The sequence below is a fragment of the Lolium perenne genome, chromosome 1 (genome assembly GCF_019359855.2).
Source record: "Lolium perenne isolate Kyuss_39 chromosome 1, Kyuss_2.0, whole genome shotgun sequence".
Lineage (NCBI taxonomy): Eukaryota > Viridiplantae > Streptophyta > Magnoliopsida > Poales > Poaceae > Lolium > Lolium perenne.
This window is the reverse complement of record NC_067244.2, coordinates 33,160,280-33,172,572: the sequence shown is the minus strand read 5'-3', so window position 1 is coordinate 33,172,572 and position 12,293 is coordinate 33,160,280. Positions and strand designations below refer to the sequence as shown.

The 12,293-nt window shown below is 46.9% G+C and overlaps 1 protein-coding gene across 1 annotated transcript; it reads right to left on the bottom strand.

Annotated features, from left to right (window-relative positions):
- Positions 1 to 7,884: 7,884 nt before the first annotated feature.
- LOC127345878 (peroxidase 5) lies at positions 7,885 to 9,401 on the bottom strand. The gene is made up of 2 exons (XM_051372410.2): positions 8,945 to 9,401; positions 7,885 to 8,864 (listed from the first exon to the last, which is right to left on the bottom strand). Exons 1-2 carry the CDS (start codon positions 9,188 to 9,190, stop codon positions 8,097 to 8,099), a joined length of 1,014 nt encoding a protein of 337 aa, XP_051228370.1. The 5' UTR covers positions 9,191 to 9,401; the 3' UTR covers positions 7,885 to 8,096.
- Between the last annotated feature and the right edge of the window lie 2,892 nt (positions 9,402 to 12,293).

The following is a 12,293-nucleotide window of genomic DNA, read 5'->3' as shown; positions in this document are numbered from 1 at the left end:
TGTGTCCACCATACCTACCTACTACATGGTATTTTCCGCCATTCCAAAGTAAATTGCTTGAGTGCTACCTTTAAAATTCCATCATTCACCTTTGCAATATATAGCTCATGGGACAAATAGCTTAAAAACTATTGTGGTATTGAATATGTAATTATGCACTTTATCTCTTATTAAGTTGCTTGTTGTGCGATAACCATGTTCACTGGGGACGCCATCAACTATTCATTGTTGAATTTCATGTGAGTTGCTATGCATGTCCGTCTTGTCTGAAGTAAGAGAGATCTACCACCTTATGGTTAAGCATGCATATGTTAGAGAAGAACATTGGGCCGCTAACTAAAGCCATGATCCATGGTGGAAGTTTCAGTTTTGGACATATATCCTCAATCTCAAATGAGAAAATTATTAATTGTTGTTACATGCTTATGCATAAAAGAGGAGTCCATTATCATTGTCTATGTTGTCCCGGTATGGATGTCTAAGTTGAAGAATAATCAATAGCGAGAAATCCAATGCGAGCTTTCTCCTTAGACCTTTGTACAGGCGGCATAGAGGTACCCCTTTGTGACACTTGGTTAAAATAGTGCATTGTGATGATCCGGTAGTCCAAGCTAATTAGGACAAGGTGCGGGCACTATTAGTACACTATGCATGAGGCTTGCAACTTATAAGATATAATTTACATGATGCATATGCTTTATTACTACCGTTGACAAAATTGTTTCATGTTTTCAAAATCAAAGCTCTAGCACAAATATAGCAATCGATGCTTTTCCTTTATGGAGGACCATTCTTTTACTTTCAATGTTGAGTCAGTTCACCTATTTCTCTCCATCTCAAGAAGCAAACACTTGTGTGAACTGTTCATTGATTCCTACATACTTGCTTATTGCACTTATTATATTACTCTATGTTGACAATATCCATGAGATATACATGTTACAAGTTGAAAGCAACCGCTGAAACTTAATCTTCTTTTGTGTTGCTTCAATGCCTTTACTTTGAATTATTGCTTTATGAGTTAACTCTTATGCAAGACTTATTGATGCTTGTCTTGAAGTGCTATTCATGAAAAGTCTTTGCTTTATGATTCACTTGTTTACTCATGTCATATACATTGTTTTGATCGCTGCATTCACTACATATGCTTTACAAATAGTATGATCAAGGTTATGATGGCATGTCACTCCGTAAATTATCTATGTTATCGTTTTACACTGCTCGGGACGAGCGTAACTAAGCTTGGGGATGCTGATACGTCTCCGACGTATCGATAATTTCTTATGTTCCATGCCACATTATTGATGTTATCTACATGTTTTATGCACACTTTATGTCATATTCGTGCATTTTCTGGAACTAACCTATTAACAAGATGCCGAAGTGCCAGTGGCTGTTTTTGGTTTCAGACATCCTAGAAAGGAAAGATTCCCGGACTGGGACGAAATCAAAGCCCAGGGGCCTATTTTTCCACGAAGCTTCCAGAAGTCCGAAGATGAAACGAAGAGGGGCCACGGGGTGGCCAAACCCTAGGGCGGCGCGGCCCCACCCCTGGCCGCGCCGGCCTATGGTTTGGGCCCCCTATGCCCCCTCCTGACTTGCCCTTCCGCCTACTTAAAGCCTCCGTGACGAAACCCCCAGTACCGAGAGCCACGATACGGAAAACCTTCCAGAGACGCCGCCAACGCCGATCCCATCTCGGGGGATCCAGGAGATCGCCTCCGGCACCCTGCCGGAGAGGGGAATCATCTCCCGGAGGACTCTACGCCGCCATGGTCGCCTCCGGTGTGATGTGTGAGTAGTCTACCCCTGGACTATGGGTCCATAGCAGTAGCTAGATGGTTGTCTTCTCCCCATTGTGCTATCATTGTCGGATCTTGTGAGCTGCCTAACATGATCAAGATCATCTATCTGTAATTCTATATGTTGCGTTTGTTGGGATCCGATGAATAGAGAATACTTGTTATGTTGATTATCAAAGTTATATCTACGTGTTGTTTATGATCTTGCATGCTTTCCGTTACTAGTAGATGCTCTGGCCAAGTAGATGCTTGTAACTCCAAGAGGGAGTACTTATGCTCGATAGTGGGTTCATGCCTGCATTGACACCTGGGATAGTGACAGAAAGTTCTAAGGTTGTGTTGTGCTGTTGCCACTAGGGATAAAACATTGATGCTATGTCTAAGGATGTAGTTGTTGATTACATTACGCACCATACTTAATGCAATTGTCTGTTGCTTTGCAACTTAATACTGGAGGGGGTTCGGATGATAACCTGAAGGTGGACTTTTTAGGCATAGATGCAGTTGGATGGCGGTCTATGTACTTTGTCGTAATGCCCAATTAAATCTCACTATACTCATCATGATATGTATGTGCATGGTCATGCCCTCTTTATTTGTCAATTGCCCAACTGTAATTTGTTCACCCAACATGCTGTTTGTCTTATGGGAGAGACACCTCTAGTGAACTGTGGACCCCGGTCCAATTCTCTTTACTGAAATACAATCTACTGCAATACTTGTTCTACTGTTTTCTGCAAACAATCATCTTCCACACAATACGGTTAATCCTTTGTTACAGCAAGCCGGTGAGATTGACAACCTCACTGTTTCGTTGGGGCAAAGTACTTTGGTTGTGTTGTGCAGGTTCCACGTTGGCGCCGGAATCCCTGGTGTTGCGCCGCACTACATCCCGCCGCCATCAACCTTCAACGTGCTTCTTGGCTCCTCCTGGTTCGATAAACCTTGGTTTCTTTCTGAGGGAAAACTTGCTGCTGTGCGCATCATACCTTCCTCTTGGGGTTCCCAACGAACGTGTGAGTTACACGCCATCACTCATGAGGAAGTATGTGGTGTTTTATCTTTCAATCTTGTTGGGCAACTTTCACCAATGGACTAGTGGCTTCATCCGCTTATCCAATAATTTTGCAAAAAGAGCTGGCAATGGGATTCCCAGTCCCAAATTAATTAATCTAAATAGACACTCCTCCATGGTATGTGATTGATGGACGGCACCCGAAGGATTCGGTTAGCCATGGCTTGTGTAAGCAAAGGTTGGGGGGAGTGTCATCATAATAAAACTAAAATAAAAAGGCACTCCTTCATGGTATGAGATTGTTGGCAGGCACCCGAGGATTCGGTTAGCCATGGTTTGTTAAAGACAGGTTGGAAGGAGTGCCATACAAAATAAAAATAAAATGGGAGCCGCTCTTTGAAGGTTTGTCTGGCAAGGGGGTTAGAGTACCCGCTACCAGTCGTTGACAACAACAAACACCTCTCAAAATGTTACTTTCATTCTCTTTATATGGTTTCAAAACTGAAAAAGCTCTAGCACATGATTTAAACCATGCTTCCCTCTGTGAAGGGCCTGTCTTTTACTTTATGTTGAGTCAGTAAACCTATTTCCCTCCATCTCAAGCAAGCATTTGAGTTGTTGTGATCAAACCATTATATTGTGATTTGCTTCATCATGTCTTTTATTCTTCCTTGTTCAGTACAAGTTTTATCTAAATGAATATAGCTTTGCAAGTTATCAATGATCATGAGGAGACCATTATGATTGAGTATGCAAGTTGTGCCATATAAACTTTAACATGAGAGCGCTGCTCAATAAGATAAGTATAATTGTTAATTGTTCTCTGACCAAGAACGAAGTTTGCCATCACCAACTATGATTTCTTATGCACCTTTTATTTGTGATTACCTTATACTTGTTTCAAGTTGAATTATATGAGGAAGTTGTTTACTAGAATGTCTTGTGTAAATGAATATGATGCTTCTTGTCCGTATTTTATTGATCGACTCTTCACTCCATAAACATGTGGTCCTGTTTACCGAGTTCAGTTTCGCTTGGGGACAAGCGAAGTCTAAGCTTGGGGGGAGTTGATACGTCCAATTTGCATCACTATTTTATATCATAATTTGCTACTATTCATTGATATATTTCATATTTGGATATAATACTTATGTTATTTCATCTATTTTGCATGTTTCATGATTATTGGAGGATCGAGCACCGGAGCCAGGATTCTGCTGGAAAAAGCACCGTCAGAATGCAATATTTCGGAAGATCAACAGTTGATGGAAATTATACCAAAAATCCTATTTTTCCAGATGATGAAGGTAGCCAGAAGGGGGAGCCGAGGGGACCCGAGGTGGGCCCACCCCATAGGCCGGCGCGGCCCAAGGGCTGGCCGCGCCGCCCTGTGAGGAGGAGGGCCCACAGCCCCTCTCGCCTCCTTTTCTTCGCGAAATCCTTCGTCCCGAAGACCTAAGCCCCAGAGGATACCTTACGAAGAGTTACAGCCGCCTCTGCGGGGCGGAGAACACCAGAGAGAAAAGAGCTCTCCGGCGGGCTGAAATCCGCCGGGGAAATTCCCTCCGGGAGGGGGAAATCGACGCCATCGCCACCGTCATCGAGCTGGACATCATCTCCATCACCATCATCATCATCTCCACCATCATCACCGCCGTCTCCACCGCTGGACATCGTCACCGCCGTAACAATTTGGGTTTGATCTTGATTGTTTGATAGGGGAAACTCTCCCGGTATTGATTTCTACTTGTTATTGATGCTATTGAGTGAAACCGTTGAACCAAGGTTTATGTTCAGATTGTTAATCATCATCATATCACCTCTGATCATGTTCCATATGATGTCTCGTGAGTAGTTCGTTTAGTTCTTGAGGACATGGGTGAAGTCTAAATGTTAGTAGTGAAGTATGGTTGAGTAATATTCAATGTTATGATATTTAAGTTGTGGTGTTATTCTTCTAGTGGTGTCGTGTGAACGTCGACTACACGACACTTCACCTTTATGGGCCTAGGGGAATGCATCTTGTACTCGTTTGCCAATTGCGGGGTTGCCGGAGTGACAGAAACCTAAGCCCCCGTTGGTATATCGATGCAGGAGGGATAGCAGGATCTCAGAGTTTAAGGCTGTGGTTAGATTTATCTTAATTACTTTCTTGTAGTTGCGGATGCTTGCAAGGGGTATAATCACAAGTATGTATTAGTCCTAGGAAGGGCGGTACATTAGCACAGGTTCACCCACACAACACTTATCAAAACAATGAAGATTAATTAGCCGTATGTAGCGAAAGCACTAGACTAAAATCCCGTGTGTCCTCGAGAACGTTTGGTCATTATAAGTAAACAAACCGGCTTATCCTTTGTGCTAAAAAGGATTGGGCCACTCGCTGCAATTGTTACTCTCGCACTTTACTTACTCGTACTTTATTCACCTGTTACATCAAAACCCCCTGAATACTTGTCTGTGAGCATTTACAGTGGATCCTTCATCGAAACTGCTTGTCAACACCTTCTGCTCCTCGTTGGGTTCGACACTCTTACTTATCGAAGATACTACGATACACCCCCTATACTTGTGGGTCATCAGTGTCATGTCGGTTGCTTCCGCTCCAGAGCCCGGTGCACAAAATGTGCCACATGAGTGGCCAGCTTGACCCCACCCGGACCGCCAGGCGAGAGCTGACGCCGGTTGAAGTGGCGAACTGGGTGAGCGACATCTTCAAAGCCTGCATGCCCAAGGGCTGGATGTGGGGGCTGGAGCCATTCTCCCGCGACAAGCTGCCACCTCGGGTACGTGATGCCTTTCTACCGACTTCAGCTGATTGTTCTTCTCTTTGTCTTTCTTGCTTTGATCTTGTACTCTATTTGCTGGTTGCAGCATTTCACCCGGCAGGACACGGAGGATGGCCCGCTGTCGATGAAGGTATGGGCGGCTGACCGCCCCGAGGAGGATAGCAAAGCCGACCAGGGCGCTGACGGCGACGTGCTGCCGAAGGAGGACGCCGGCACCAGCGACATCCGTGCTAAGTCCGCCTCCTCGCATCCATTGAGGAATTGGGACGATGATGATGACGAGGTGATGGTGCTAGGACTTCTAGATGTGGTGCCAATGGGTGTGGCGCCTCCCCAAGCCACACTTGTTGCGTGGTGGTGGATTAGGGTGCTAGAAGGGGGGGGGGGGGGGATTAGGGTTTACCCTCCGTGGACGTTTCCTCTGTTTTCGCCGCTTTCAAAAAACATGTTCTTAACAGTTTTTGTTCATTGTAATGCACTCAAAATTTTCTTTCACTGAAGCACTCACAACTCAATATGTATCGAAATTAGGGGTGAAGTCTCACTGAAGTTTGCCAACCTGCCTCAAACACGGGCGACAAAGACCCTCCTCCTTTTTCACACGTTTCATTATCCCACAATATAGTGAGACAAATGAAACAGGGAGAGACAGAGGACACATAAATAGAGTTGGGTACTTTCCCTCTTGTGAAGGACAGGGTACAGCTGTGACGAAGAAGATGCAGCACCAAGATTATTCAGAATGAAGAAGAAGGTCTGAGCTAAAGTACAGTCCGAGGGACACATAAATACAGTTAGAGGCATGTGCGATTATTGAGGCAATCAGTCGTGCCATGTCGGGGCACAAGGATCCAAAGCGGCCCGTCCTTACATTATTGGTCAATCAAGGGAAGTGCATGAGCAGTGCGGCGATCAGAAGCTCAGAGAAACACACTAAATTCCAAAGATGAAGCATGCTCCTCTGACACTGCACGAGATTCCGCCTTTCAGAGAGCAGAGAAGAGAAGAAGCTTCGCTCGCAGTTTTGCCAGAGAGTGTGCCAAATTTATATGTAGATCATGTTCTTCCAATAATTAAGAACATGCTGAAGAGATTAAACAAAGGTGTAAACAAATTTCTGGTCGAGGTTGGTCGATCAAGTTGGCTGGGAAAAGATACCATAGTCTTGTCAAGTTGGTGTGGATCCCTAAGGTGCATAGTCAATCACTGACAGAGTTTTCTCCATTCCTCGGCGCCGATCCCTATGCAGTTAACTTTCATTGCAGAAATAGAGCTTCTTTTACTGATCCAACTCTCCACGACCTGATTCTCTGAAAAAGTAAATTAGCCACGACCTGCTTGCATGAACCATTGAAGCTGATAGTTTTAATCAAGATGCAGCCTGCCTGACAGAAATCTGAAGGCTAAGCAGCCAGCAGGGGATCTGTCTTGGCGCTAACTGCACATGCTCGCATGTTCCTGGCTCAATTAGTTAGCTTGGGGTGTAAAGGGTAGCCACGGGGGAGCAAAACATGCTACACGCGCGTTGGGTCTGTGGCCAACATGTATCCTGCAGCTGCAGTGCATATGCAGGTATCATGTATCTTCCTGGGTTTGGTCTGCCTCGTTTGCAATTTCCTTCGTGTGCAGATTCCCTAAGTGTTCCAATATGTTCTATTTGTTCTGTTTTTGATGTTGTTCCAGGTTGGGCACACAGAATTTTCAAGAACATTTGTCATTATTTTCGATAAACTGTGTTTTATTACCCTGCATGAGTCTGGGAAACTTACACCATCCTCTGCATAACTTTAGTACACGGCTGCATGAATCAAACAAAACCACATTTGGTTGATAGTTACACAAAAGCAATTGGCCTTTTTTTCTTTGATTTTCTGCGTCTAGAAGATAAAAGTGTTTCAACTTCATGCTTTTGGGAATATTATTACCGGACCTGGACAGTACCTCAGCTATGCTGATATCATGTCTTTTACATGTGAAGATAAGCTTTGATTATTTGGATTTCGCAAGAGTTTGAAATTTTTTGTCACGCAGTGTGGTGCGCATGATTACTTTTCCTTTTTCATTACTTTTTTCCCTTAGATTTTATAGTTAATCCTTTGGCATGCGGTATGCTGAGTTGCTGACACCTACTGACAGATAAGAGTTTTATTGATGTGCTTGTGTGTCCATGTCTGAAATTACAAGGACCCAATCCAAACGCAGTACGAAAGAATGCATCCATGTGTCCTTCAGTTTCTCGCAATGCATATGACAAAGTGTAACTAGGTGGTACCCAAAGTAGCCCCACAAAATGAATCAATGGAATTTCCAACAATGTGACTACTGACCTACCCTTACAACATGTCACAGGATACATCCATGAATTAATGATCAATCGACGCAAGGGCCACGTCGGTGGGAGCTAACGCAAAACGTATAGCATGTACAGTTACCGGAGTGCACATGTGCAGATGGCTCAGTTTGGACGGAAAGGCCGGCACTTTTGTAGCACTAGTTCACTCTGCTGCACACCTTCCTGATCTCGCCCGGCGGTCCTGTGAGCACGTCGGCGTATCCCATCTTCACCATGGCGGCGGCGAACTTCTGCGACCAGAGCTTCCGGTTGGCGGCGAACTGCGCGACGAGCGTGGCCGTGTCGTTCCGGTCGAGCAGCGTCTGGTCGGAGGTGAAGAGCACCTCGTGCGTGCCGATGTTCTTGTAGTACTGGTTGTCGAGCATGAGCGGCGTCTTGGCGTCGAGCTGCACGACGCGGTCGCGTCCCCCCGTGGCGGCGGGGCACTTGCCGGCGCGGAGGCTCTTGGCGAGCGTGATGTTGAGCGTGGGGTCGATCTGCGGGTAGAGGCGCTGCGAGAAGGAGGAGCAGTGGGAGCGGCCGAATGAGTGGGCGCCCGAGAGCGTGACCATCTCGTCGGAAGTGAGGTTCTTGGCCGCGAAGGCGGTGATCAGCTGCGTGAGGTTGAAGCTGGAGGGCGGCAGGTTGGCGAGCGCCTCGGAGGAGTTGGATACGCGGCCGTCGAGGCGGCCGGAGGGCATGGCGAAGTTGATGCCGCCCATGATGCGGGAGGCGTCGCGGGCGGCGAAGGCGACGATGTCGGCGCAGGAGACGATGCCCGGGCAGCGGCGCTCCACCACGCGCTTGGCGCGGTCGATGACGCCGAAGCCGCGTAGGCTGGGGAAGTTTGGCGGGGCCGTCTTCTCCACCGTCTGGTTGCCCGGGGTGCCCGTCGGGTCGTCAAGCAGCACCGAGCCGTCGCAGCCCTGAAAAGAACCAATGCAGCTATGTCAGTCAGCGTCGTGAGTAGGACACGAACAGGCGACGTGAAGCCACGCATACTTACCCTGACGAAGCAGTCGTGGAAGAAGAGGCGGACAAGGCCGGGGCCGTTGCCTCTGTCCATGCGGACGGCGGCGAGGACGATGGTGCTGATGAGGTCCTCGGCCCCAGGGCAGGTGGAGTTGTAGTAGCCGACCTTGAGCTGCGCGTCGGCGACGGGGACGAAGATCAAGCACGCCCACGCCACGAGCACCGGCAGAATAACCAGAGAGGCTCGAGCACCGCCAACATTGCCGCCAGCGCTTGCCATCGTCCCAGCTACTAACTAGTCTATCTGGACTTAACAAGATAGATCGATGATAGTGCTAGCTTAGCTGCTGTGCTGCTGCTCTTGGTAGCTAACTATAGCTATAGGGGATCCGTGAAGTGTACCAGCAAAGTGCAGTGGCATTTATACGGACCACAAGTCCACAACTAGCTTGATTCGTTGGAGATAGTTAGTTAGATAATGGAAGCTAGTACTCCGTCCATAGTGAGCGAGCTGCTGCATATGCACTGATTTATTACAAGTTAAGAACATGGCCAGTGTGTCCATCAAGGGGAGGATACTGTTGGAACATGGGACCAACTGGAAGTTGACCTGCGACCGATCGATCGACCACCACACCAATTAGCTAGGCATAAAAGCATTTGCACTCGCGTCTCCCAAACAACCTCCCCCAAAAACATCGGATGAGTAGCTTGGAGTACGCCACCCCGGCCGTGGTACCATGTTTAGGGAGTGCCCGTTTCCAGTCGCATCCTCCAAACGTATCGTAAAACGTTTTTTTCTTATAAAATGAAAAATAAAATTAGGCTCTTCATGTTCAAATGGTACATTTCAAAGTTCCCGTCATAAGATCGTCGCGTAAGCCATCTCGAATATATAACATAACCAAGGCACAAATAAACCTAGAAGAACACAGTCGTCGACGGTGAATCCGGTTTGTCTAGAATCACGACGTCGGCCTTCTTGCCAAGCACCAAAGTTGTTGCCGACGACAATGCCGATGCCGTCGCAGACGCAATCGCCAATGCTGACATAGGTGTGGTGGCCGATGCCAATGCTGATCCTGATGGCGTTGCTGCCACTGCTATGCTGATGCCGAAGAGGCCGCCATTCGGTCCGCGATTTTTTCGAGCTCATGTCGTGGTAGTACATGTGCGTCACCGTCAGGTGGGGTTCATTCCCGATGTATCAGAGGTCATGGTTGTGCCTTCATGGAAGAAGCCCGATGTGGGTGGGAGGCACTCCCCGACACATACGTGGTGTCGCTCGCCATGCCGCTCCATGGGCTTCCCCCGCTGGTGCTGGCGCCGTCAGTCGGCAGGGTGACGAGTGCCGCATTGACAGTCGCGGTCTTCGTGATGTCGGCATTCAAGCGCCAACCTTTCGGCGCAATCATCTCGTACCGGTGGCGTACCACATCGTTGTATCAATCTTCTTGCGACCACGACTCTGTTTCACCTTCACTGGCGGCGCCTTGTGTGGCATGTTGAAGGGGGCCTTCATGCCCTTCTTGTTGGCCGTCTTCTTCACCTTCATCTTGGGATCTTCCCGCGCCATGACAGCTAGGGCCAAGTGCGAGGCGGTAGCGAGGTTTAGATGGGAAAGAGTAGCGACGGGCGAGAAAAATGAAAAGGAGATGAGAATTGTGAGGAATATGAACCCGCCGGTGTGTCAATGACATGGCTGGCCCATCACTCGCCACTCATCGTGTTGCGTCCAGCGCGCCCGCAAGGAGCCCTATGGAGCGGGAACAGTCTCAGCGGACACTCTAGTGGACCGCACCACCGGACGAATAGATCCTTGCAATCGCGCAGCTAGCGTAGTTTTCTATCTAGCAGCCCAAATAACCTTTAGAAACGATTTGAGATTTGAGCGACGCGTCCAAAGATGCTCTTAGCTCCTTGCCTACTACACTATAGTGCAGTGCAGCTAGCTGGCTGTTGTTTCTTCTGAGGCGTAGTAGTGGGGGAAGTGGTTACGGTTAACGCGGAGCCTGTGGTGCCGTCCCTCGCGCGCTCGCCAAGAGCTGTGCTGTGCTGGCTGTCCAGGCCGGCCTCAACTCGCGCGTTTCAGACTTTCAGTGCCATGACTGAGCTATGGATAGTGGAGTGGAGGTGTCCAGCAGAATAACTAGTGCTAGTCTAGCTGATCCGCGACATCGGGATCGGGGATTAAATTCATCAGGTTCAACGCTCTCTGCCCTCATGCTAGAGTAACATGTACTAGTACTGTACTACTTTTCTACTCCTAGCTCGGATTAATTATTACGCCATGTATGTCATCGGCCCTCCGAATTTCTCCCATATTTAGATACCATCAAACCTCCACCTCGATGTGGATCGATGTTGTAAGCTGCCTGCAGAGAGATTTCAGTTTCTGAACATTCAACTGTGGGGGTTCCGCATAGAAGGCGCAAAAATTCAACTCCAAGTCTAACCTCCGAAACAAAACTCATGAAATCTGGATTCGAAATCTACAAAAGCACAATTAGATAGTCATGGTTTATTGATTTAAAGCCGAGCTTTGCTCGAGCATTCTGTCTAAATGTGAGGGTTTCAACGTCGTATCGAGCACGGTGATGTAGCGATGTTGCAACGAAAGCTACTGTTGTAAGGATGTTCCCGAGGATTTATGCTGCTGAGTAGTGATGGTCCGGAACTCTGAATCTGATGCAAGCATGTGATTGTCAGCTAACGCTAGCTCTGCCGTGCGCAAACTGAGCCCAAGTAAGTCAACCCTCCAGGGCCCAAATTCTAGCCCAGATCATATGATACATGTCCCAAATAAATAGTACCATAAAGTCCATTGACCCACTTAAAAAAAGGCCTACTCAGACAACATTTGATCTAAGAGCCCAGTCATCACTAACTTATACTCGATATGTTTTTTTGATAACTTCATACTCGAAAGTCGCTGAAACATCAATTAGCTAAGTATGCTTATTCTTTGAAAGAACATTTAGAATGGGACCTCATCCTCATGGGTTCATCCAGGGGCGGCGCTAAAGTTCGAGTCACTATGATGCACCACTTGCTATAGTAAAAAGTATTCGAACAATATTCTACTATATATACGTATGGTTTATAGCTTATAACATAGATAATATGGCATATGTTGTATAAATAAATAAATTATCATTCAATGTGCGTAAAATATTGATGAAATAAAAGACAAATTACTTGGAAAATATGCCTTGCATTTCCAAATTTCGAAGTAGACTATCAAACACAAGGCTGAAGAACCTGTAAGAAACGAAATAGAGTTAATTTTCAAATGGAACATGGTAGAATGACAGAAATTATAGTACCCAAGTAACTAAAATGCTAACATTACCTTTTACTCCTATAGTACACCCGATCCTTCA

Coding starts and splice junctions, on each gene's coding strand:
- LOC127345878 (XM_051372410.2), bottom strand. CDS start 9,190: ATGGCAAGCGCTGGCGGCAATGTTGGCGGTGCTCGAGCCTCTCTGGTT. Junction 8,865..8,944: donor TCCACGACTGCTTCGTCAGG/GTAAGTATGCGT, acceptor GGTTCTTTTCAG/GGCTGCGACGGCTCGGTGCT.